The 27,712-nt window shown below is 46.6% G+C and overlaps 1 protein-coding gene across 18 annotated transcripts in view; it reads right to left on the reverse strand.

Annotated features, from left to right (window-relative positions):
• The window catches only part of CELF2 (CUGBP Elav-like family member 2), a 523,411-nt gene extending 496,070 nt beyond the window's left edge, over positions 1–27,341 (reverse strand). For 6 of the 18 annotated variants that reach the window (XM_083402124.1, XM_083402123.1, XM_083402108.1 and 3 more), the window contains exon 1: positions 26,686–26,969. In XM_083402124.1, the coding sequence (XP_083258250.1) occupies positions 26,686–26,738 (53 nt within the window). In that variant the 5' untranslated portion in view covers positions 26,739–26,969. Of the gene's footprint in view, positions 1–26,685 lie in introns of all 18 variants that reach the window. The other 12 variants (XM_083402104.1, XM_083402101.1, XM_083402100.1 and 9 more) reach the window with 6 other exon arrangements.
• Between the last annotated feature and the right edge of the window lie 371 nt (positions 27,342–27,712).

The following is a 27,712-nucleotide window of genomic DNA, read 5'->3' on the forward strand; positions in this document are numbered from 1 at the left end:
CCCTTCTGCTGCCATTCTCCTTGCGACCGCCGAACTGAGCACCTCTGCCTGGGGCCTCCCCTTTCGCCTTCGCCACCGCTCCCGGTAGGCTGTACTGCAGCTGTGCCGCCGAAGGACCCGAATGAGATGGGCAGCCTGGCATGGCCTATGAATTGCTGAGGTGCCTTGAGAGGAGAGCGAGGGCAACTATAGAGAAAGCAGTTCAGAGAGAGGAGGAAGAGGAGGAGGAGGCGTGGGCAGTTGTTCCAAGGGCTACAAGGGAAGGACCACAAGCGCTTCTCCCATAGATTTGTAGTGGTAGACTAGCATAGTTGGTCTGATCTGCAGGTTTACTTTGGGCGCTATTACGCCCCCCTTCCTCCCGCCCCACCTGATGGAATTGAGAGCTGCAGATGGAGCACGAGAGAAAAGATACAGGACTGAAGCAGCATCTTCGTAGCTTGAGCTTCGTTTTGTGCGAAAAGTGGTTGCTGCTTGTAGTTATTTAATTGCAGTGTTTCATCAGCTGGTGTCTTGAGCAGCAACCTCTGGAAACAAAGAGCTAAAAACCGGCGCTGCTCTCCAAAAATATCTGGTCCCTTTTAACTTTGTATTTCAGCTGGCTGACTAAAATCCCTTACCGTGGTGCCCCGCAAGACAAATGCCTCGCAAGACGGAAAACCCGCTAGACGAAAGGGTTTTCCGTTTTTCAATGCGCTTCGCAGGACGAATTTCTCTATGGGCTTGCTTCACAAGACGAAAATGTCTTGCGATTCTTGCGATTTTTTTTCACTCCCTACCCCCTTTTTCTAAGGCACTAAGCTGCTAATAGCCTTTTAGCAGCTAATCCCCTAATCCCTTAAACCTTTAATAGCCACTAATAGCCGCTAAACCACTAATAGCGCTAATGCGCTAATCCGCTAATCCACTAATAGGGTTGCTTCACAAGACGAAAAAACCGCTAGACGAAGAGACTCGCGGAACGGATTCTTTTCGTCTTGCGAGGCACCACTGTATTTTGGCTGCTGGTCCCTTATTTTCAAGGCTGCTGGTCCCTTATTTTCAAATCTGTAACTTGACAGCTATGAACCTAAGAGCAACCTGGCCGGGTCAGGCAAAAGGCTCCATCTAATCCCACTGTCTTCTCACAGGGGCCAACCTGAACCACATGGGAAGGCTGCAAACAGAACCTGGGTGCAACAGCACTCTTGCCCATCTGTGATTCCCAGATATCCAGAAGCGCATTGTCTCTGACGGCAGAGGTAGAGCATACTCACCATGTCTAGTAGGCACTGATAGTACCTCGGGTTACATACGCTTCAGGTTACATACGCTTCAGGTTACAGACTCTGCTAACCCAGAAATAGTACCTTGGGTTAAGAACTTTGCTTCAGGATGAGAACAGAAATCGTGCTCCGGTGGCACGGTGGCAGCAGGAGGCCCCATTAGCTAAACTGGTGCTTCAGGTAAAGAACAGTTTCAGGTTAAGAACAGACCTCCAGAACGAATTAAGTACTTAACCCGAGGTACCACTGTAGCCTTCAAAAGTCTCTCTATGGGTATAGGGTGGTATATAAATTCAATAAATAAAATCATCCCCCTTATCTACCTTATAGTCACATATAACTGAGGAAGTTAGTGAGGTCTGCATAGGCCTCATAAAGAAGGCTGATCGCCGAAGAATGGATGCTTTTGAATTATGGTGCTGGAGGAGACTCTTGAGAGTCCCATGGACTGCAAGAAGATCAAACCTATCCATTCTGAAGGAAATCAGCCCTGAGTGCTCACTGGAAGGACAGATCGTGAAGCTGAGGCTCCAATACTTTGGCCACCTCATGAGAAGAGAAGACTCCCTGGAAAAGACCCTGATGTTGGGAAAGATGGAGGGCACAAGGAGAAGGGGACGACAGAGGACGAGATGGTTGGACAGTGGTCTCGAAGCTACCAGCATGAGTTTGACCAAACTGTGGGAGGCAGTGGAAGACAGGAGTGCTTGGTGTGCTCTGGTCCATGGGGACACGAAGAGTTGGACACGACTAAATGACTAAACAACAACAAGCATAGGCTTGGATGAAAAATTCAGCGGCCTCTTAACACCCCCCCCCCCCAAAAAAAAACCCTCAGGAGTTTTAACAAGTTCCCAAACCTTCCTCTCTGCTGGATCTCGACCTAAATTTGAGGTTTGGGGTCTCCATCCCCATGGAGTGGGCTCATTCCTGCCTTGGACTCTGCCCCTACAGCCATTTTAACCTCTCCCTCCCTCCCCCCTTTTTTTGTTGAAGGGAAAACTGAGGCGGTCATTTCTCCAAGTGCTCAGATTGGCTCAAAACATTACGCAACTTCTAATTCTCTCAAGTTTGGGGAAGAGTTCGAAGTTTATCTAAGGTCAGCTTCTGGGAGCTCGTCCCATCTTTCCATCTTCCAAAGTGATTTCAGTTTTCAGAGTAATAAAGGAAGAGTACAACTCACCCTAATTTTTAAACAGTCTGTTTCCACCACTCTTCCCTGACCGCAGAAGCTACTCACCATTTTGAAACTAAAGGCCAGTTTATTCTTTATAGAGTGGTACCTCGGGTTACATACGCTTCAGGTTACATACGCTTCAGGTTACAGACTCCGCTAACCCAGACATAGTGCTTCAGGTTAAGAACTTTGCTTCAGGATGAGAACAGAGATCGTGCTCCGGTGGCGCGGCGACAGCAGGAGGCCCCATTAGCTAAAGTGGTGCTTCAGGTTAAGAACAGTTTCAGGTTAAGTATGGACCTCCGGAACGAATTAAGTACTTAACCCAAGGTACCACTATAATGTTTATAATGTCAGCAAAAAAAGGAAGGGAAAAAAATCCTTAAGGCAGCACACACTACGAGGCATATCGGAAAAAGGAACATTAACACAGTAAAATTAGAAGAGATGCTTAAAGGGGAAACCACAGCGACAGCAGAGTTGAGCTGCCAAACACTTCTCTACAAGCTACCACCACGTGTAAGCTAACTTCCGATGCTAGCTCTTAAAGAGGAGGCAGAGTGGATTGTACCAATTCAGACTACAGTTGAGGCATGCTGCTTTTCAACACTCCCCTGTGTAAAACAGAAGAAAACCCCAATAAACAAACAACCAAGTCGCAAAGTTTTCTGCTCTGTTTTTCATTAATACAGAGAAGAAGAGGTTCAAATATATGACCCTCCACCTGCAGCCAGAACGATTCAATCCATGCTACCACCATAGCATTCTGCTTCGCGTGCAGATCATTCCCGACCCTGGAGAATTCTGAAGCTTCCCGGGAGACAAGCAACGGAAATTGCAGCGTGCGCATTGGCGACGGGTTGTAGAGCAGCTGGCTGCATTTCTCTATCCATTGTTTACCTTGCCTCTTCGTTAGCAGTCAGGATTTCCCCAGGGACAATTAGCTGCAGTAGGAGACGCAAGGTAAGAGCGTAAGAGCAGCCCTGCTCAATCAAGGCCACAGGCAGTCCGGCAAACCTGTTCTCAAATATGCCAACCTGATGTTGCCTGTTATGTACTGAAATTCTCACCCTGGGTCTCAGCAGGGGGATGCTGTAGATAGTTTTCACTCAGGTCCACCTATGCAAATAAGGGATGGAAAGTGACGTTCAGTGATTGGATAGTTACAGAACGTTGTTACAGTTGAGTGGTACTGGAGGTCTATATAAGCAGGCTGGCTGAACCCTTCAGTTCAGTTCTGTTCTGGCCTGTGAATAAACAAGAGCTGTTTGAAGAATCACTGAGTCGTCTGCTATGTCTGCCCACTATTTAACACTGCCAATGGGAAGCCCACAAGCATGACCCGAGGGCAACCACAGTCTCCTCATTGAAGGCTACCTCTGACATGATGGCTGTAACATTAGAAGGTTCTGCTTTCCGAACAGGGTCAGGATTGCCCCACTAATCTCTTTGGCAAGCAGATTCTCCCGGGAAGGTGCCACCAGTAAAAAGGCCCTGCACCTCACTGCCATGAGTCTTGGGACCAGCAGCACAGCCTCCCACTATGACTTTCAACAACCACAGCGGTGGAAGGGGGGGAAATAAAGCCAAACTGAAGTTTGTTTTTCTCGGGGAAACCACTCTACCTTCAGAAATGGCATTTGCATTTTGCTTCCTTTCCTCCTTTCTGCACTAGAAATTTTATTAACTTGTAGACCACTTAATATTTTGGCTTACACTCAATTAAACTGAGGTTTACAGAAAGAGACAAGTGAGATTTAATGGTTTTATATAACATCCCTTGTCAAAAGGTTGCAGGATGATTAACAACTTGGAGCCCATCTGCACTATACATTTAAAGTAGTATCATGCCACTTTAAATCATCATAGCTTCTCCCAAATGCTCCTGGGAAATTCATCTTCCCAGGAATTCTGAGAATTGTAGCTCCCAGGAATCTTTGGGACAAGCCAAGACTAGCTAAAGTGATAAAATACTCCTTTAAACGTAGAGTACATATGACACCACAGCAACATAATGGAGAATGCAAGGCACATATTTAACAACCATAAAACACAAAAATTAAATGTAGTACAACTCACAATAACAAGCAATAAATAAAATTACACAGTGCAAGACATAGTAAGCTACAGTGTTAAATTATTCACAGTATCAACCCACCTATAAAATCTGCAACTTAACCCCTTAAAAATAACATAAATTGTTAATCTACTCTTCTCAGCTTCACCACATATATCTAAAAGCGAGTGTCTGACAGATTCTTTTTTAATCACCAACAGCATTCCGAAAGCCCAAGAACAGTGCACAACATGTATATAATTCACTATAATAATAATATAGTGCAACTGACTTTCGGAGTTGGTGTGTTGTGCGACAAGCACACAGAGTGCAATGAGATTGAGTGTTTGGGGGGGGGAGGGAGGTTCGGTTAATTTCATTGTACACAGATTGTACATTGACAATAAGGGTATTACAGTGGTACCTCAGGTTACATACGCTTCAGGTTAGATACGCTTCAGGTTACAGACTCCACTAACCCAGAAATAGTGCTCCAGGTTAAGAACTTTGCTTCAGGAAGAGAACAGAAATTGTGCAGTGGTGGCGCAGCGGCAGGCCCCATTAGCTAAAGTGGTGCTTCAGGTTAAGAACAGTTTCAGGTTAAGAAAGAATTAAGTACTTAACCCGAGGTACCACTGTATTATAATATTATTATTGTTGTATGCAAAACTAGCTCTTAATCGTGTTAAGTCGAGCCCTATGACCTTTGCAGGACTGCATCCCCAAAGGTTTTACATTTGTGGTTTGAATGTGCCCAGAGTGGAGGAGGAGGAGGAGGAGGAGGAGGAGGAGGAGGAGGAGGAGAAGAAGAAGAAGAAGAGAGGACAAACTGCCCATAAAACATTTTTTTCTGTTTGGCTATGGACAAAGCTCCAAAATCATACAAACGATCCATAAAAATAATCATCAACGCTTGGCAGCTTCAAGTATGGGGCCTCTTTGCCAGGAGGGGAGGAGGGAAAGGCTACAAAAAATATATATACTTCATGTTTTTTTGAGTCTTGAGTGATGTCACTATTAAGATGGGTTCATTACATAGAATTGTCATCCTCCAGATCCCTGGAAGGGGCTAGTAAGTGCTGTTTTGACACCTGGCCCAGATCAATACTGGGGTTTGGGGGGGTTGCCTCTTCCCCTCTCCCTTTTAAGAAAACGTGATTTTGCATGGTAACGTCTCCAAGACAAACACTAAACAGAAAGATCATTTCCCTTCGCCTCCTCCCAGCCTTGCAGATTACACAGGTCTTCGGTTTGGCTGCGGCGTCACTTTGACAAACAAAAGGAACAAACAGACATCTTTGCGTGCAGTCTGAAAGCATGCAAATATTGGACAGCTAATTGCTCGACACAAAAGTCTTCCAGAGCAATAATTCTGCAGCTCCATTAGCCGGAAAAGCTAGCTTCTTAACGTTGGCCCAACTTAATTCTTTAAAAATAAAAATATATATTAAAAAAGATGACCTCGACATTCTTTGAGGTACAACCACAACTCATAAATCAACAGGCTCTGGACATAACTGAACTTCATAAGTAGATCATGGGGACTTTATTGGAACGGGCACTGGTATTGTTACCACGAAACAATAATTGTTACCATGTCCGAGAAGAAAACCACCCCTGACGTTTCCAGAAATAAATTTTACTCGAGATCAGAAAAAGCTGTGGTGGTAGGGGTTTAGACACAATGTGGGCAGGAGAAAATAGCAAATCTTGTTTATTACCCTTGTTGGGCCAACATTTATTGTGCCAATGCACTCAAGACGGTTTGGAGCTCGGAATACTGGCTTGCAATTTAAACATGTGCAATACTGACACACTGCTGTCTCATGTAGACCAACTGCCTCCTCCACCACCAACACCCATTGCAGAGACAGAGGTTGGCTGGATTGGCTGTTGAAATTCACTTCAGCCCTGGCAGCAGGATAGCATCCTTTATCACGGCCTAGGACCCTTGTACCTACGGGACCGCCTCTGCCGGTATGCCCCACGGAGGACCTTAAGGAAATCAGCCCTGATTGCTCACTGGAAGGACAGATCATGAAGCTGAGTCTCCAGTACTCTTCATGAGAAGAGAAGACTCCCTGGGAAAGACCATGATGTTGGGAAAGATGGAGGGCACAAGTAGAAGGGGACAACAGAGGACGAGATGGTTGGACAGTGTTCTTGAAGCTACCAGCATGAGTTTGACCAAACTGCGGGAGGCAGTGGAAGACAGGAGTGCCTGGCGTGCTCTGGTCCATGGGGTCATGAAGAGTCGGACACGACTAAACAACAACAACAAATTATATACACACACACACACATACACACAGACCTATCTTTTGGTCTTGCACTCTGGGATGGCCAGAGCACAGAAACCTAAATGGGACACCTGGAATTCGGATCAGAGCTTGGGTGGCTTCTGTCAATCTTGGATTTCCTGTGCAAAACAGGACACTTAGAGGGTATTCCAGGATAGCTGGGGTGGGATACCACCTCAAAAGTCATCCCAGAGTATGCTCCAGCACCAGAGGGTGGGGGTGGGGATGTATCAGAGGGGGAATATTATGGGAATGTTAAGGATTGTAGGAAAGGATATATTGAATAATTATTATCCTTCTTTCACTCACGCTAGTAAGTGATGTAGCAGAGCAAAATCCCCTCAATATAGCTGGAAGCTAGTTTGCAGAGTCGTTTGAATCTCTTCATTCAGATTATTTCCTGGTGTCCCCTTTTGATCCCTCTTAAAAGAATAAAGACACGAGAGTCTTTCTGAGTAAAGTAACAAAAAGTTTACTCACATTTCAGTTCACGGTTTGATCTCTGAAAGGCAGGCTTTGCTTAGTAGTTACACAAAGAAACTGTGTGAGTTCATCTCGTAGGGAGGCTGAACTCACGTGCTGCTGGCTGAGGGCCAGCAGACAGCAAAATTACATTAAGACAACAAAATGGCAGTAAAAGATAGAACAAGCAGCAAGTGAAAGACAGACTGATCAAGATTGATAAAATGGCTGCATGGCTCGGCTCTTTTAAGGAGTCAGGCGGGGCCATGCCCACCTCCCAGATCACATGCAGCGGGAGAAAGCTCCAGACCAGTGGAACAGGAAGTTACACTGACTGGATGTAACCCCCTGCTTGTGCCCATTCTAGGGAAATAAAGAATGTTGCATTTGACTGCACCCATGGATTACATCCCACAAATATCCCTTGATGCCTGTCCATGCCCTGAAACAGAGATTGGCCCCTGTGAAAACAGGGTGTTGGACTAAATCAAGCAGACTCTTCTCACGCTCATTTTTAGGGGAGTTATGAGGGCTGTCAAATATGTCTGGCACCATCCATACTGCGCTCTGCTACACATATATTTCACTTAGTTTGGTTTTCCCTTTGCAAAAACAGGCAAGTCCAATGACACTCATCCTCATCTTGACAAAACTAATTTTCCATGCCTTAAGTTCAGTCAACCATTTCTGGAACCTTTTTTTTTTTTATTAAAGCCATGCTATCTTCCTGAAACATCTGCAAAGAGACAGGATCAGAAGGCAGGCCTTTCTACCACCATAGATGGACAAGAAAGAACTTCTTATATCCCAGTAAGCTTCTCCATGTTTGTGCATACATGGATTGAAGAAGTAATTTTGCACAAAGCAGCTATATCTATTCGTGTAGCAAATTTAATTATGTGTTCTTACACTATTTCACTGGTAGATTTGAAAATACATGCTGGGTGGTTTTCCAATTGAGGTTGCGGACAAGAGGAATCAATTATTGGAAGACTGAGAGAATCAGTTCTCCAGATCAGCGCAGGTTTCTAATTTGTTAGGTTTTTATGATGCTGGAAATGCAGACTCAAGGCCATGCATTAAATACACACTTTTCACTGCCATCACCAGTCAAATGTGCCTGTTGTACACATTGTTTATGCAAACCACATGCTTTTGTGCACTGAAAATCTATTGTAAAATCTGGAGAAGCATGAATTCCATTGGTAGTTGCATTCTTCATCCAAAATCACGCTCAGAAGCATTGAGTTGGTCTTTAGCAAACAGCAGACCAAGCAAATCCCTCGTCCCACCCTTCAGTTTATGGCAATCAAAATCATGCATGTAGAGTTGTGGAAAGATACTACTACTACTACTACTACTAATAATAATAATAATAAATTTTTATTTATATCCCGCCCTCCCCAGCCGAAGCTGGGCTTAGGGCAGCTAACAACAATCAAAATAATCCAACATTCTAAAAACATTCATTATAAAATAACTTAAAATCAAATTGATGGCAACCATTAAGCAAAATTCTGTGCAGATTGCCAGAGGAGGGGGTCAGGCTGCACCCTGACCAAAGGCCTGGTGGAACAGCTCTGTCTTGCAGGCCCTGTGGAAAGATGTCAGGTCCCGCAGGGCCCTAGTCTCTTGTGACAGAGCGTTCCACCAGATTGGAGCCACGGCTGAGAAAGCCCTGGCTCTAGTTGAGGCCAGCCTAACCTCTCTGTGGCCTGGGATCTTCAGGATGTTTTTATTTGCAGACCGTAAATTTCTCTGTGGGGCATACCGTAAAAGAAGGTAAAAGGAGAAATAAAGAGAAGAGAAGACTGGGAGAAGAACCATAGAATTGTAGAGCTGGAAGGGACCACATGGGTTATGTAGTCCAACCTCATGCAAGACAGGAATACTTTGCCCAACGTGGGGCTTGAACCCACAACCTTGAGATTGGGAGTCTCGTGCTCTACTGACCGAGCTGCCTGCCCAGTCTGCCAAATGTCAGAAAGCATCAAGACAGATGTTGAACCAACCCTTTCTGAAAAGTGCAGATAAGCCCAGATTCCAATGCAGGGCGATTCGCAACAGCTGTAGCAGTTTCTTATTTTGATGATGAACACCGTCTTCTCTCTCTTGCTAACAAACATTTAAGCTCAGATGTAAAACTAGACCTACAGAATAACATAGCTTTGCATATGAAAAAATGTGATGGCTGCACCTCTGATTTCTGCACGTTCAGGGTGCAGAGGGAGTGCAACATAGCTCTCCATTCTGCATAGGTTATATTTTCTGAGAATCCTCCGGGAAAATAATAACTCAAAGGACCTGTTGATGGCATTTTACCATTGTACTGTTGAGAGTGTATTAACTTGTGGTCTGTGTGTGTGGTTTGGGAGCTGCAATGGTCAGGGGGGAAACAATGCTGTCCAGAGTTGTAAAGACTGCAGAGAGAATAATTAGGTGCACTCTTCCCACCTTGGATTAAATCTATGCGTCCAGGTGTCACAAGAAAGCTGCAGAGATAGTGCAGGATAGTGCGCACCCCAGAAATGATCTCTTTCAGCTTCTGCCTTCTGGAAGAAGGTACAGTGGTACCTCGGGTTACATATGCTTCAGGTTACATATGCTTCAGGTTACAAACTCCGCTAACCCAGAAATAGTACCTCGGGTTAAGAACTAAAGGCCAGTTAAGAACTAAAGGCCAGTTTATTCTTTATAGAGTGGTACCTCGGGTTACATACGCTTCAGGTTACATACGCTTCAGGTTACAGACTCCGCTAACCCAGAAATAGTGCTTCAGGTTAAGAACTTTGCTTCAGGATGAGAACAGAAGTCACGTGGTGGTGGTGCGGCAACAGTGGGAGGCCCCATTAGCTAATGTGGTGCTTCAGGTTAAGAACAGTTTCAGGTTAAGAACGGACCTCCGGAACGAATAAAGTACGTAATCACAGGTACCACTGTACAGGGTTATGAAGACTAGGACTAGCCGCCTGAGAAACAGTTTCTATCTGATTTTGGTTCTAAACTCAGTGTAAGGTAGTCTCTATGGGAGTATATTGTACTTAATTATGGGGTATCAGAGTTTTTAGGGGGTTAACCAGGCTGGGATACCTGGGACAGCAGGCTTGTTGGTTTTTGAATGTCTGATGTAGATTTTTTTCAATTTCATTGTTCTGCATGGGACAATGACAATAAAGATTATTGTATCATATCGTATTTGAGGAGACCCTTGGCCTCAAGCCCTTGGCTATCCACCCCATGTCAGAACCCCTTATGCTGATGGGTGGTTCCTCATAAGAACATAATTAGAGCCTTGCTGGATCAGGCCAAAGGTCCACCTCATCCAGCATCTTGCTCTCCTGGCAGTGAACCAGATACCTCTAGGAAGCCTACAAGCAACAGTGCTTTCTCCATTCATGACTCCCAGCAGCTGGTATTCCGAGTCCCACTGTCTCCAACAGCCCCATAGTCTGCCATCTTCCATTCTGAACCTCTGCTCCATCGTGGCCCCCACTGCATCGCACAGGAAATGGCCTCGCTGTTTCCACTCTGCATCTGTTCTGTTTTCTTCTGATGCCCCATCCTAGTCTTCTCTGGACTCACTCCAGCTCCTCTTTCCACAATTCCTGTCATTTGAACCCTGTACACCAGAAACAATTGTAGCTAGGCCCTTTCCCTCAAACCTGCTGGGACCAATTCCTTCTTGCGTCCCTCTCAGGATAGATACCATTATTGGACATTCTGCCTGGCCACTTGCAAAGCGATATCACCTGACCTCTGAGATTGCAATGCTATCTTATCGCGCTGTGTCAATAGTTAGACAATTCATTGACAGAGTGGCTTATAATCAAAATGGATTACTCGGCACTCAGAGTTGTACGTGCTTAAACAATGATGCCGATGTTCAGATTCCTCCCATTTTTGCTCATTTTCCCAGTACTCCTACCCACATAATCTCTTATCTATGATTGCAATTCAGTACAGCCACCGTACTGTACTCCTTTTGCTCCCGAGGACTTGCCAAAAATTTATAATAAATAAAAATTGAAAAACAGCGCTGTGTTTTGTTTTCTTGTGCTGGTCTTTTTTGGCTGTACAAAACTTGCATAGAAGAGAGGGGAGGAAAACACAATTGTAGGAAAGGAAAACGGAATGGATACACAGTGCCCCATTCCTAGGAATAGTCTGGCTTGCCAAAGATCATTTGTAACCCTAGAAACATTTTAACTGCAGACAAGTAGACTTGTTGTTACTCTTACTTGTAGCCAGTTATCTACGTCAATGTGTATCTAAGACACCAACCATTATGTTATTGGAGAAAGCGTGTTCTCCTTCACGGAGAGCACTTGTTGTGGTGGGGGCCGCCAGGCAGTGGCGTAGCGTGGGTTGTCAGCACCCGGGGAAAGGCAAGTAATTTGAGCCCCCTAACCCGGGGCAAGGCAAGTAATTTGCGCCCCCCGCTGCACTGTCCTTCCCCCAGATAGTCCCTCGCTCTCTCTCCGCACCGCACCGCAATCCTGGCACACACACCCCCCTCCACAGTGGGTGGCGACCCGGTGGCTCGGATCGGATTTGCACAGCCAGCACTGCAGTGTGAGAGAGTGAGTGAGCCAGGTAGGGGCAGAGAGCTGCGAGCGCGAGCGCGCGCCCCCAGATGTTGCGCCCGGTGTGGCCGGCCCCCCCTGCACCCCCACGCTACGCCACTGCCGCCAGGACACTCCAAAGTTGGGGGTGGGCTAATTGATTGTTGGCCACTGATGCGATTGGGGCTTCCCTTGTTGTTGGGATGAAGTTAATGTTGCCATTTGTTGATTGACAGCTAGAAATGCTAAAACCTCTTGCACGAGTCTAGGGCTTCCTCTTTTTGCCTGTGCATCGGATTGCCCATCCCTCTTTCCCTAGAATAGGGTTGTTCGCTTTGACCTTGCTATGCCTGTCATGGGGTCGTCTGCTTTGGGGCAGGGGCCGGTAGGAATTTTGTCCATCTGGCTGATTGGCTGGGGCCATTTGGTTTTTGCCTACTGCGTAGCAAATCGTCACAACTTGTAAGATTCGCGGTTAGGCATTGGTTTATGGTTTGGTTGGTTGAGGGGCATGGATTGGCTGTGCCTGCCACTCTAATGCTGCTGCTGCAAGGGATTCCGTTAAAGGAATTGGGGGCTAACTATTGCTTGTCCACTCTGACAAGGGGGCTCGGGCCATAGCAATGAGCTCCTGGTTGCATTTGGGGTGAGGGCAGGTTCCCTGCTCCGTTGCTACCCCCAAGTGTATTCCCCTATTCTGACTTTTGCATCGTGCGGAATGTCAGACTGCCCCCCATGGTGGGGGCAGATAGTCGCAACCAATACCTAAGCAACCACTCACAAATTTGTATTTTAATAAAGTTGTGGCCAAAATTATGCCAAAAATCTTAAACAAAAATTCTGTGTGATGTGTGAGTTATTGGGGTGGCCCTGGGGACCTCGACATGCAAAAGCATGGGAATAATATGGAGAAAGAACATGAAGACCCCACACAGAGCCAGCACCAAAACATTTCACAACAAGCCTCTATTGCAGGGTTTCCCATACTTGGGTCTCCAGCTGTTGCTGGACTACAACTCCCATCATCCCTAGCTAGCAGGACCAGTGGTCAGGGATGATGGGAACTGTGGTCCCAAACCAGCTGGAGACCCAAGTTTGGGAAACCCTGCCCTAGTGCCATAGTACTGACAATCATGGCTTGATCTTAATCCCGCTCCTCTACTTCCAGCTTAGATATCACTGGTGCCTTCAAGAAGTAAGGCTTGGGTTAAGGTCTACTGCTGAGATCCTACTCCGTATTTATACTTTGGAGACTCTGCTCATGGCTCAATGGACACAGCAGACTCCCAACTGTCCTAGCGGACAAGATCGGTTGAGAATGCCAGTGGAATGATCAGGAGGTGCGACTCTGCTGCTTGGAGGATTGGAGACGCTTCCTCCTCCGCTACAGTTTTTCAAACTGTACACATGCATAATAATGTTGATGATAACCCCCCCCCCCCAAACATAGATAATACATGTGCCTCAAGCTGGACAGGGAAGAAGAACAAGCAGGGAGAAGTAGAAAATTATTCAAGGGCGCAAAAGGAAGAAGGAAGCAAGACAAGTGGGGGAGCCAAATTCGGTAGACAAAGGATGCAAATATTACAACTCCCGGTGTGGGTAATCTTTCAGAAAATGGTTCACTGCAAGCCACAAAGACACAGCGCAAATGATAAGGGAAGTGTATGGATGTTTGCCTAAATGATGCACACATAACTCTGAATGATGGTATATATTTTTAGGAAGCCTATATACATGGAGATTTCTTCGGAAACCTACGTTATAGAAACAGAATGGAATTTTAAGGTAAAGGTAAAGGTACCCCTGCCCGTACGGGCCAGTCTTGCCAGACTCTAGGGTTGTGCGCCCATCTCACTCAAGAGGCCGGGGGCCAGCGCTGACCGGAGACACTTCCGGGTCACGTGGCCAGCGTGACATTGCTGCTCTGGCGAGCCAGAGCCGCACACGGAAACGCCGTTTACCTTCCCGCTAGTAAGCGGTCCCTATTTATCTACTTGCACCCGGGAGTGCTTTCGAACTGCTAGGTTGGCAGGCGCTGGGACCGAACAACGGGAGCGCACCCCGCCACGGGGATTCGAACCGCCGACCTTTCGATCAGCAAGCCCTAGGCGCTGAGGCTTTTACCCACAGCGCCACCCACGTCCCGTAAATGGAAACACTGAGATTGTAATGATGAACGTGGTGTCAGGAAGCTCCTGCAGCCAATCAGAAGCTGTGGAAGCCCGTCAGATGTCCGGCTTCCAAAAATAGTTTGCAAACTGGAACAGTCACTTCTGGGTTTGCGACGTTCAGAAGCCAAAACGTTCGGGAACTAAGCTGTTCAACTTCCAAGGTACAACTGTATACAAATGTCATGAAACTAACAAAAGCACACATATTAATAAAGGGGGAAAGAACACTCAGTGGCTGTTCTCCTCTCCCTTCCCAATCAAATAACGTGTGTGTGTGTGTATCCAACCTATCATGTTTTTGGGACACATCACTGGGAATGAATACATTGTTCTGCTTTCTCAAAGCATTCCCATTGGAAGTTGCAAATTGCAGATACTCACACAGGGCTGCTAATATGATTCTAGCCTGACAAGGTCAGCAGGGAAACTTAACAGATAACAGAATTCCTCAAGTGATTTGTGATGCTGCGGAAAGAACACGAGCTGTGCTAGGAGGGGCCGCAGAAGCCTTTCATTCTCAATCAGGCAACTGAGGCAAGAATTGTCTGGTCAAAGCCTGTGCCAAGAGCAAAACAGATGTTGTGGCAGCCATTCCCACCATTACATTTTCTTCCATATAGTAGTTGAACGTCGTCATCAGGCTATCCAGGCAGTGTAAGGAACCGTAGAAGATCAATTGGCTCTTTGTGGCTATTTTAAGCACATGGTCAAAGATGGAAAAGAGTGTCTTCTGCCTTATGTAATGATGAACTTGGTGTCAGGGAAAGAGCTGGCATCTGTTGAACTACTGCCAAAGCTTTATTTTCCCTTCCCACTAAAGAGCTCCCTTGCTTAGTTGTGGAGGGGGGGGGGGGAGAACAGCTAGAGAGAAAGCCTGTAATGGGATCTTCATGGGAGAATGGCAAAACCTCCAGAAAACATTCCCCTGGATGCTCATTGTTTATATCAAGAGTGGGTAAACTGCAGCCCTCTGTTTATTGCTGAACTCCAGCTCCTATCATACCTGAGCATTGCCCATATTGGCTGGGGTTGGTGGGCGCTGGATTCTCGCAACACTATGAGGGTAACATGTTCCCCATCCCTAAGACATGAAAAGCACAAACACAATTTTAGACATTTTTTCCCCTTGGGGCTTTCTCCCTAGGAAGTGCGCTTCAGACCGCAGCCTAATATGAGCATGGCATGTTTGCAAATTAGCAAAAAGAGAGAAAGAAAAGGAAAAGAGATTGCTGCCCCAAGGAGCCTACAGTCTGTTTCCAGAGTGAGCAAGGCAAAGGAAAGGGGTGAGACAAGGGTGACAGCAAAGGTTTGTTGAAGGAGCTACCATATTTTTCGCTCTATAAGATGCACCAGACCACAAGACACACCTAGTTTTTGGAAGAGGAAAGCAAGAAAAAATATATTCTGAATCTCAGAAGCCAGAACAGCAAGAGGGATCGCTGCGCAGTGAAAGCAGCAATCCCTCTTGCTGTTCTGGCTTCTGGGATAGCTGCGCAGCCTGCATTCGCTCCATAAGATGCACACACATTTCCCCTTACTTTTTAGGAGGGAAAAAGTGAGTCTTATAGAGCAAAAAATACGGTAAGTTGCAGCGATACTCAAACTTGGGTCTCCAGCTGTTGTTGTTTTTAACACTCGATCGGGAGCTGCCCAGAGTGGCTGGGGAAACTCAGCCAGATGGGCGAGGTATAAATAATAAACTACTACTACTACTATTATTATTATTATTACAACTCCCATCATCCCTAGCTAGCAGGGCCAGTGGTCAAGGATGATGGGAGTTGCAGTCCAACAACAGCAGAAGGAGACCTCCAGGATTCTCAAACCCAACACGGCAACCAGGGCCCCTGGAGCTGTATTTCTGCAATGACAATCTTCCTCCAATGCAACTGACTCAAGTTTTCTACCAGGGACTTTCCTAATCATGCTCCTAGCATAAACACTACTCCCATAACCAATGTGACATGTATTACAAGGCCAAGGGTTTGGGCAGCGAACAAGATCGCTGTGGCCTAATTATCGGCGCTCACTTCACCCTATTGAAATGTCAGTAAAAGAATATTATGATTGCCCGAATTTGGAATTTACCCTGGCCCCTCTCCAAACTGAGCAATTCTCTTAGCTTGCTTATTCTGGTGTGCCCTATCCGAAAAAGGGAATATATGTATGTATTCCAAGACTCTCATTATTTTCACATTCTAGAATAGGGCTGTAAGTAACTCTTAAAATAGACCCACACATTTTAAAAAGAAAATAAGAACGCCAGACTTCCACTTGTCATAGAATCATAGAGTTGGAAGAGACCACAAGGGCCATCGAGTCCAACCCCCTGCCAAGCAGGAAACACCATCTGAGCACTCCTGACATATGGTTGTCAAGCCTCTGCTTAAAGACCTCCAAAGAAGGAGACTCCACCACACTCCTTGGCAGCAAATTCCACTGTCGAACAGCTCTTTCTGTCAGGAAGTTCTTCCTAATGTTTAGGTGGAATCTTCTTTCTTGTAGTTTGGATCGTTTGCTCCATGTCCGCTTCTCTGGAGCAGCAGAAAACAACCTTTCTCCCTCCTCTATGTGACATTCTTTTATATATTTGAACATGGCTATCATATCACCCCTTAACCTCCTCTTCTCCAGGCTAAACATGCCCAGCTCCCTTAGCCGTTCCTCATAAGGCATCATTTCCAGGCCTTTGACCATTTTGGTTGCCCTCCTCTGGACACATTCCAGTTTGTCAGTGTCCTTCTTGAACTGTGGTGCCCAGAACTGGACACAGTACTCCAGGTGAGGTCTGACCAGAGCAGAATACAGTGGCACTATTACTTCCCTTGATCTAGATGCTATACTCCTATTGATGCAGCCCAGAATTGTCCTCTGGGAAGACTCTTCAGATTGTCAAAGATACCCTGAATAACCAGTGTTGCACACAGGGTGATTCCTGCATTGGAGGGGGTTGGACTAGATGGCCTTTGGGATTCCTTCTATCTCCACCATTCTATGATTCTCAGTTGCTCACATTAACATTGGACTTAATCTTATATTCCCTCTTCACCCGGTCTTTAGATGGGAGGTGTATACAGCTTTACATGGTGCATGCTCTAGTTATCTCCCGCTTGGACTACTGCAATGCGCTCTACATGGGGCTACCTTTGAAGGTGACCCGGAAACTGCAATTAACCCAGAATGCGGCAGCTAGACTGGTGACTGGGAGTCGCCACCGGGACCACATAACACTGGTCCTGAGAGATCTGCATTGGCTCCCAGTACGTTTCCGAGCACAATTCAAAGTGTTGGTCCTGATCTTTAAAGCCCTAAATGGCCTCGGTCCTGTGTACTTGAAGGAGCGTCTCCACCCCCATTGTTCAGCCTGGACACTGAGGTCCAGCTCCGAGGGCCTTCTGGCAGTTCCCTCATTGCGAAAAGTGAGGTTAGAGGGAACCAGACGGAGGGCCTTCTTGGTAATGGCGCCCGCGCTGTGGAATGCCCTCCCTTCAGATGTGAACGAAATAAGTAGCTATCTTATCTTTAAAAGACATCTGAAGGCAGCCCTGTTTAGGGAAGTTTTTAATATTTAATGCTGTATTGTTTTTAACACTCGATGGGTAGTCACCCAGAGTGGCTCGGGAAACTCAGCCAGATGGGTGGAGTATAAATATATATATATATATATATATATATATATATATATATATATATATATATATAATTATTATTATTATTACATTCACTTAATTCAAAATCTTATTAAGCCAGCAATGCTTCAATTTGAAGTAGGGGGGGGGGCTCCTACGCATTTTGCTGCATGGGACACTAGACATCAGCCCCCAAAGTCTGGCCCTACGGTGCCAACAACAACCTCTCAGCCTTTGCGAGGCCCCTGTAGCACCACAGTCCAATCTACCTTTACTAGGTTTGTGAAGAGGCAGAAAATAGAATCGTAGAATTGTAGAGTTGGGAGGGACTCCCCCCCCCCACAAGGGCCATCTAGTCCAACCCTCTGCAATGCATGAATCCCAGCTAAAGCATCCGTGAGATGTTAGAAAATGGCCACATCTTAGGCTATGCAGTGCCTGCACCTATCAGATTACGGAACACAGGAAGAGTGAAGCGGGGGCATGAAATGCCAGGGGGGAAGTCAAATGAGAGGAATCGTGGAAAGAGGAGCTTAAGTGAGTCCAGAGAAGAGGAGAAGGAGAGGCATAAGAAGAAAGAAGAACAGGTTGCAGAGTAGCAACAGTCAGGCCATTTCCTGTGGGGCACATGGGGGCCTGTGACTGAACAGGGGTTCAGAATAGAAGAGGCACACGGCATGTCTCTTGAGGAAGTGCTTAGTGATGAGACTGGTGTTCCACTCAGGTCCTGCTTGTGAGGTTGGCCACTGTGAGAACAGGATTTTGGACTGGATGGGCCATTGGCCTGCCTCAGCAGAACTCTCCTTATGTTCATGAACCAAAAGATCAGTGATTCTCAACCTGTGGGTCCCCAGATGTTGTTGGACTACAACTCCCATCATCCCTGAGCTCTGGCCTTGCTAGCTAGGGGTGATGGGAGTTGTAGTTCAACAACATCTGGGGACCCACAGGTTGAGAAAGGCTGGAACAGATGATGGAACTTTAGGTAGATGATGGCAGAGGGCCTTTTCGGTAGCAGCACCTGCCCTGTGGAACGCCCTCCGGGCAGATGTCAAACAGATAAACAGCTATGTGGTTTTAAAAAGACACCTGAAGGCAGATCTGTTCAGGGAAGTTTTTAGTTTGCGGTGTTTGTTTTTTCTACAGTGGTACCTCTGGTTACAGATTTAATTCATTTCAGGGTGTCCTGCGCACCCTGAAAAATCCGTAACAAGAGGCGCCACTTCTGCACACGTGCGCAGAGCGCTTCTGCACATGCATGAGCGGCGAAACCCAGAAGTATATACTTTCGGGTTTGCCGCAGCCGTAACCCAAAGATTCTGTAACCTGGAGGTAACGCAACATGAGGTACCACTGTATTATAGTGGTACCTCGGGTTACAAACACTTCGGGTTGCAAACACTCTGGGTTACAAACTCTGCTAACCCAGAAGTAGTACCTCAGGTTGAGAACTTTGCCCCAGGATGAGAACAGAAATCGCACGCCACCGGCAGCAGCAGCGGGAGGCCCCATTAGCGAAAACGCGCCTCAGGTTAAGAACAGTTTCGGGTTAAGAATGGACCTCCGGAACGAATGAAGTTCGTAACCCAAGATACCACTATATTTGTTTGGAGATGCCCAGAGTAGCTGTGGCAACCCAGTCATATGGGTGGCATATACATTATATTATATTATATTATTATTATTATTATTATTATTATTATTATTCAGTAGTCAAAAGTTGAGAGTTAGCTTCATTTCATGTTTTGTTTCTCCATTAGTTGGGGTCGTTAGTTTGCTTTTACTTGTTTCCAAAAGAAATATTAAGTGTCTCATCGAAACCAAGTAACTATTTCCAGGTTCCTCAGCAGATTTTTCTTGAATATTAGAAGAACCCTTAGTGATGGTAAAAACAGCTTGACAACAGGGAGAATGACCTACAGGAGTGGTGGGTGCTGGGAAGGCATCTGTTGCAGATAACCTAGCTCTGGGCTGCTTTCATGAGGCAGGAGGCTGGAATCGAAGGGAGCTTTGATCTGTAACTAGGGGCTGGGGACTACATGCTTTGCCCTAGATCAGATATGGTTGAACTACAACTCCCATCACCCCTAGCTAGCAAGACCAGAACTCAGGGATGATGGGAGTTGTAGTCCAACAACATCTGGGGACCCACAGGTTGAGAACCGTTGCCCTAGATTCATAGGAAGACACCAAGTCACAGAACCAAAACCAAACCAAGGCCTGTGTACCTTGGTACTGCCTACAGTGGCTGGAAGAACTTCTATGGGGTTTTAGACAGGGGTGTTTCACAGCCCTGCACTGAAATGACAGGGATTGCACCCAAGACCTTTTGCACCCATAGACATATCCTCTAGCACTGAGACCCTCAGTCTCTGGCACAACCAGTTAAAGGGATCTTGGGTTAGTAGTTTTGGAAAGAATTGTGACTGATGACTGCTAGCAACTGAGCTGGCTGGATCAATACTGAGCTGGCTGGATCAATAGTCTGACTCAGCAGAAAGCTCTTTCACATGTTCTGTGTTTATATCCTTTTCCACACCGGAGCGGTATGCATTGCGCGCACACAGAGAGGAAAACCTCCGATTACATCACCCTCTGCAAAATGTCTACTCGCTCTTCTCAGCTAAGATTGTTCCTCCCCAAGAAAGTGAGATCGATAGGTCTGAACTAGTTTACATAAGAAATGCTAGCATCAATCATTTGTCAAGTCTTGGCCTGTCACCACAAGCACCACCTTTGTAGACGGGAGGCCAAAAACAGGACCAAACTCATTAAGTGACAGAACTGCTATTGCTTACACGTTGCTCAATAGTTTTCTCATCCTCCAGTGCGTTTTTGCTTCCATCCAAGTTAGAACGCATGAACGGTAGAGAACAGTTCAGCAACTGTTAATCTCTACCATCTTTAAAAAGTGAAACATGGACATGCTCCAAATTTCCAGGGCAGATGTGGTGTCCTGTCCCGTCCCCCGCTTTGCCTCACTAACTGGTTTTAACAAGAATGACTTTCTGTAGGCTGTCAATAAGTTTTCCTCCAATACGTAAGCAAAATATTGCAGATATAATCATGATGTGTGTGTGTGTCTGTGGTTGATCACAGTAGATCTTGGCTCCCCCAAAAGAATTTTCTTTTGACTTCCTAAAAAAAGCTCAACAACTTTGGTAGAACACTGCCATTTATATTATTTTATAGTAGGAGTAGTTCTCAGTCTCTTGAAAGCTGGACATGCCATCTAGCCAATCTCCTTGCCCAGAGCTGGAGCATTCCAAATGCTCTCACCATCAAGACGTCTAGCGCAATGGTCAACTAAAATCTTCCCTCCTATAACTAAAGGACCTTCAAATCTCACAGATTCATCATCCAGGGTGATGAATTGATCATTATCAGGTGCTTGTGAGTGATTCAGTCCATCTTCTCTCTTGGACTGCTTCGCCAACAGAATGAGGGCAGGTGCCATCATAAAGCTGAGAGAGGTGGAGGGAGAGTGGACTGTTCTTAAGGAATGTGTGATCACAACTGGATCTATTGGTGCATAGGTAGGGCCCACTGGGGAAAAGATCACTGTATCAGAGTCACCAAAGCCCAGTTCTGTATACTTTTCTTTTATCGCTCCTTCTCAGTCCTTGCTTCTTTCCCTGCTTGGAACCTCCTCTAAACATGCCGCCCACCACAACTTTGCCCTCTAGCCAGATGAGCACCTCTCCTTTTCTGGAGGGGCTGCACTAGCCAGCCTCTTCTGATCTGTCCAGCTCACCTTCATAACCGACTGTCAGGCTGACAGCTTGAGTAGGGAGTTTCCCCACCAGCCACCGCTCACAACAACTTTGAATATATTTCTTCCAGTGTTTGAAAGTGGAATTTTACACCTGCTTGGTGTTCTGGGAAAGGTATGACTCAGCTTTTGGACCAGGGTGCTCTTTTCTAAGGATAAAACTATTTGGGCTCTGATGTAAACTATTCTTTCCCTTGGTTTAACAAAATCAGGACATAACCTGATTTCCTTAGCAGAAGGAGATACAGACGCAGCCCCATAAAATAAGCTTTTATATATTCTCAGCAGCATTCCCAGAATAGTAGTTCGGTAACACGTGGCATACCTCTGGTGGTGTGTGTTGTTGCCTAGAGTCATGATGTTGAAGATGACCTGGATTAATCACTGGATAAAAATGTTCCCAAGTTATAGTCCAAACCTTTTGACATTAACACACACAAAGTTATCTTACGTTGTTGCCGTCCATTCTGTATACTGCATTTCCAGTTTTGAGTGGAATCAGGAATCCAATAGCTAAGGCAAATGTGGAAGAGGCTGGTATTAAAAGAAAAATAGCAAGCAGTGATTTCTCTAGGCCTGCCAGCTGCAAAATGGGATGGAGGCAGAATTAGCATGGAGGCAGGGGCTATGCAGTCCACATCACAGGTCAGCAAACTTTTCCATCAGGGGGCCGGTCCACTGTCCCTCAGACCTTGTCGGGGGCCAGACTATATTTTGAAATATATAAATATCCTGCAAGCCGGTCCCACAGCTGCCTCCGGACCTGGAGGAGGAACGCACTCTGCACGTGCTCAGGAGCACGTTTCAGCGGCACCCGCTCACTGGTGTTGTTGGTGAGCAGCAGCCGCTCCATTGGCCCGTCCACACGGAGCACTCAGGTGGCATGCACCACACTCTGCAGCCCGTCATCAGAGGCCAGGTTGGCAGGCAGGCTGCACACATGGAGTGCCACACAGGCACCGCGCAGCTCGCCCTCCAGCTGCTCCAGCGCAATCGCCGAGCGCGCCACCACCAGCAGTGCCAAGCCAGGGGCCAGGCACGGGGCCACCAAGCGCGCCAAGCTCTGGCTGAAGCCCCATGACACGCCCATCATGATGCCCATGACAAGGCCCAGACCCGCCGGCCTCTCTGTCCATGGCCGTGCTGGGTTTACCTCAGTGTGCAGGTGGCGAGGCTTCGGATTGGCTGCAGGAAGTTCCTGGAGCCAACCTGAAGCCATGCCAGCATCACAGAAGTCCGCCCCCATGAGGCGTCCGCAGCTTCTATTGAAGGGCACGCTGCGCCGGTTTAGCTCAGTGTGGGGACTGACCGAGCGGGTGGCAGGGTCTGCGGGCTGGATTTACGAGCCTGGTGGGCCTGATCTGGCCCGCAAACCTTAGTTTGCCAACCCCTGTTCCACACTATACCTTTAAAGCACATTCCTTCCTTCAAAGAATTCTGGGTGCTCTACTTTACCCCTCACAAACCCAGCAAGCCTTAACAAACTACAGTTCCCAGAGGCAGGGATGAGTCAGGCTGGTGAAGAGTCATGGGTGTCTTCCCCTCCTGCTGCGACAAGCTCCCTTACTCCCTTGTCTCCCAGAACCAGGAGAGGTATGAAACAGGAGGAGCAAAGGCAGCCTGTAAGCAGGCACAGTCTCTGATTGTTTGCAATGAGCCCTGCAGAGAAGGAGACATATACAGCTGTGGGGAAGCAGGGACTTTCAGCCTCAGCAACTGATTTCATTGATTAGGACCTATAGAAAGAGGCACCAACTATAGGGGGTGAAAAGAGCTTCAGCCCGCTCGATATTTGTAGGTAGCGGGCTGAGCCTCCCAATATGGAGGGGGCCACCATCCCCTGCAGCCCGCCACTGCCAGGCACTCTTGCACACCGGGTGGGGGTGGGATGCATCAGTGGCGTAGCGTGGGTTGTCAGCACCCGGGGCAAGGCAAGTAAATTGCGCCCCCTAACCCGTGGATTTGCACCCCCTAACCCGTGGATTTGCGCCCCCTAAACCTAACCCCTGATGTTGCGCCCGGTGCGGCCGGCCCCTCCTGCACCCCCCACGCTACGCCACTGGGATGCATGGAGGGATGAATGATGTCACACCCCCTCAATGTGGGGGGCAAGTTGGCGCCCATGCCTACAGGGTGGAAGCTGCTGTGCTCATTAGGCCTGAAACTCTGCCAAGTCTGTGAAGATCAGGTTTCGCTTAACTCCAGCTTTGAACTGAGTGATTTACTGACCGGCTCACTCTGTGACAGGCTGCCTTCAAAGGCAGTTCGGAAACTGCAGCTGGTGCAGAATGTAGCAGCCAGACTGAGAACAGGAACCAGGTGGTCAGATCACAGAACCCCTATTCTGGCCCAGCTGCATTGGATGGTTCTATCCTGTCCGTATAGTTAAAGCTATGGTTTTCCCAGTAGTGATGTATGGAAGTGAGAGCTGGACCATAAAGAAGGCTGATCGCCGAAGAATGGATGCTTTTGAATTATGGTGCTGGAGGAGACTCTTGAGAGTCCCATGGACTGCAAGAAGATCAAACCTCTCCATTCTGAAGGAAATCAGCCCTGAGTGCTCACTGGAAGGACAGATCCTGAAGCTGAGGCTCCAATACTTTGGCCAACTCATGAGAAGAGAAGACTCCCTGGAAAAGACCCTGATGTTGGGAGAGATGGAGTGCACAAGGAGAAGGGGACGACAGAGGACAAGATGGTTGGACAGTGTTCTCAAAGCTACCAGCATGAGTTTGACCAAACTGTGGGAGGCAGTGGAAGACAGGAGTGCCTGGCATGCTCTGGTCCATGGGGTCACAGAGTCGGACACGACTAAACGACTAAACAACAACATCCTATCACAGCTTGGGACCAAGAACCCCATCACAAACCTGCCCATGCCCTTAGGTCAACATCAGACACCCTCCTCTGTGTGCCCTCTGTGATGGAAGTTTTAAGAGCGGTGAAAAAGGAGTAGGCCTTATCAGTGGTGGCTCCCCACCTGTGGAATGCTCTCCCCTGCAAGGCCTGCCTGGTGCAGACTTGTGTCGTCTTTTCAGTGCTAGGTCCAGGTCCTCCTCTTTTCCCAGGAATATGATGGGACGGTTGCTTTTATGCCTTTGTTTCCTTGATTATCCCTGATGATTTGTGTTTTGAGGTTGTGTGCTTAAGATATCATGACAATATTCATACTGTTCTGCACTATGGTCTTGCTTTAATTTCTGTATCTTTTAATCTATTGTAAAATAATCTGAATAGTTTTGGTTTTAAAAGACATTTAAACTAATCTAAGCTAAATAATAAATGAGACACCCCAGCGCCCGGACTTCAGGCCATTGAAGTCATGACCAAAAGTATTGCCACAAATCTTCTAAACACATTCTGACTGCCAGCCTGGGATAGCTCAGTCAGCACAGCCCGAGGCTCTTAATCCCAGGGTTGTGGGTTCGAGTCTCACTTTGGACAAAAGATCCCTGCATTGCATGGATGACCTGCATAGTCCCTTTCCAACTCTAAATTATTCTACGACTTGTCTTTAAATCTAAGATGTTTAAGAGGCATGCACCCTTCTCCCTGTATTCAAGTGCATTTGCTATCTGCAAATACAACATTTTCTCACAGCAATATCAGTAAGAAAGCATTGTGGGTGCCACTCTTTGCCTAGATGTGCTCTTGTGTCTTCGAGAGAGAGAGAAAGAGAGAGACCTTTTCTACCCTTTATCTGTATGCCAATGAGTTCTTCATGTCATCCTACTGAAGTTGCCCCAGCAGTCAGGGGTGGTTTGGTGTGTGTGTGTGTGGAGGGAGTAATTTGGCAAGCCAAATGTTCAAAGATCAAGAACAGGAGCCGCAAACAACAAATACTTTCCATTCTAACACACAATAGATAACGTGCCGCCCCTACCAGCGTTACACGCTTGCAGATATGAAAGGAAACATCTAGGCAAGGCACCCCTTTCAAGGTTAAGGCCTGGTGTCCTTGTCTGTGAAGCACAAGATTAGAAGAGAAAAGAAAATCGCCAGATGCACACAAACCCTTCAAGCAATCATAGCTGATGCTGCCATTGGGATGCATTGCATCACTGGAAACAAGGGTGGGCATTCCAACCCCTCCTTGCCTTTGGCAAGTCGCGTACACAGACACACCTCCTCCTCCAATGCAACTTATATAGAACATGCATAGAGGGATTTGAAAGCCCCTCCACACATTCCCCATCAGCAAATGTGTTTGCGTGGGAGGTGTCTGTTCACAGTCCTCTGTTCACAACATGCACACACCTTGCTGTAAGATAAACACCTTGCTGCAAAGATAAACGACTTTGCAGCACATCCGTCCTTAAAATTGTAATAATAAGGCCACCGAAGAAGAGATTCTCATCTCATCTTATCACATCATTGCAATAAACAGCAGCCATACACTTCTTCAAAGGCCTTTCCTCATTGGATATAAAATGTAAAAGGATGGAGATATAACAAGAGAACTGTGGCTAGTTTTCCAAGGAGAAGTTTTAAGAAAGGTCTCCAGTGCCATCCCAAAACTTTTAGGAAGCAGTGTACTTTATAAACCAAAAACTCAATGGGTAGCCTCACAAAGCATTTCAGAACACTATTGTGACAGGTCAAATTCATGTAAAACCCATTTAAGCAGTAACCACTCCCTTCCCATTTACTTTTTTAAAAAGTAGAGTTAAGGCACAAACAACCCTCAAGAACCAAAATCATGCCTTGCATAAATAGTTGCCCAAAAGTATTCAGTAAAGCTCAAAAATAAGGGAATTTCCCCCTAAAATTAATGACATGCCCTCTGCTAAGGCAGCAATGCACACATCACTTAGAAAATCCTTTCTCGGATGAAGCAAATACTACTAATAAAACCCCACAAGTTTTTCAACTCTTTAGCAGTCTCAGCCAGCGTTAAACTTATTACAGCTCCAGCTTCGAAATAAATCCCACTTTAAAATAACAAGGCAACCAACTTTTCCGGTCTGTATTAAGGGATATATTCAAAGTTCTCAATGAAGACTCCGCTGAAACATCAGCTGAACCCCCCTCATCCTTTTTTTTAAAAAAGGAGGGGGGTCTAATTACCAGAAACTCTTGTTGTATCTTAAACCCAGGAATTCATAGTGTGGTTACAGCACCGAGGTTGCAGTGCAGTCGAGGTTAAGCCCCATGTGATTCTGAAGCGCAGACCAAGCCCGTGCATGCGTTGTACTTGTGAGTAAGGTAAACGGAGGAGGGGTTCCTATGGGGGAAGCAAGCAGAGCATTGGGAAAGAAAGAAAGAAAGAAGGAAAGAAACAGGCCTACCTTAAAACTTTCCAGCTTTTCAGTGGGTCCAGATCAGAGATGATTGAAACCATTGTATTTTTTTAAAAAACAAAAAGACAGGAAAATGTAAAAAGCAAACGATCTGCAGAATTGCACAGCCACTGAGAAGCAGGCTGCTGTCTCGGCTTTTACTGGATGGGAATGACAACAGACAATCCGAAACGAAGAAGTAAAAACACACAGACAGAGGGAGAGGGAGAGAGAGAGAGCTCTTCCTCCTTTTCCAGCTGATAAGAACTTGAGCGTCTCTCTTTCTCTCCACCCTCCCCCCGCAAAAAACCCCTATCTTGTTGTGTTTAAAAGGCTTGCCAAAGCCCTGGGCTGCATTTCTCCACTATCACTCCCCCCCTCCCCACCTTCACTCCCTCCTTTTAAAACAAAACAAGGAGAAAGCCCCGTAATCTACTGCTGCAACTGATCAAATTGTGACCTTTTTGCCGTCCACTGTAATTCAGAGAGTGCAAGCTGGCAGCTAAATCTCTCTTTATTAACACCGTCCGCCTCTGCTTTCTTAAGGAACAAGCACAGATCAAAAAATGTGAAGGCTCTGCAAGACACTGCTAGCAATCATTCACAGATTATTGCAAGCTGGAGCCGTTCTCTGCTGTTGGCGAATTTTGCAACGCTCTCCCCAGCTCTCCTTAGACTTAGCCCAGAGGTTAGGATTCCCGCCCCCCTCCTTTCCCCATAGTTAAGATTTTATGACACTCTAAAAGCAAACACACATTTTCTTTCTTTTTCCTTTCCAAAAACTCCCCACTCCTTTCTCCTCTTTCCCCCCACCCTCAAAGCTTTCCCTGCAGTGACCAAAACAAAAACTCACTCTGGCTCGCTCTCTCTTCTTCTTCTTTTGCAATGTGTAACAGATTTGTTAATTTCAGAGCCACAATTCAAAACAGTCTCAGTTCTGGCAGCATATTCCTGTTATTGTTGAAATGAGAAAAAAAGGGGAAAAACAAGGGGGGAGGTTTAACGCCTTGACGTATCTGAATATTCCCTTTGCGTT

Source organism: Podarcis tiliguerta, assembly GCF_965153285.1.
Source record: "Podarcis tiliguerta genome assembly, chromosome: 10".
Lineage (NCBI taxonomy): Eukaryota > Metazoa > Chordata > Lepidosauria > Squamata > Lacertidae > Podarcis > Podarcis tiliguerta.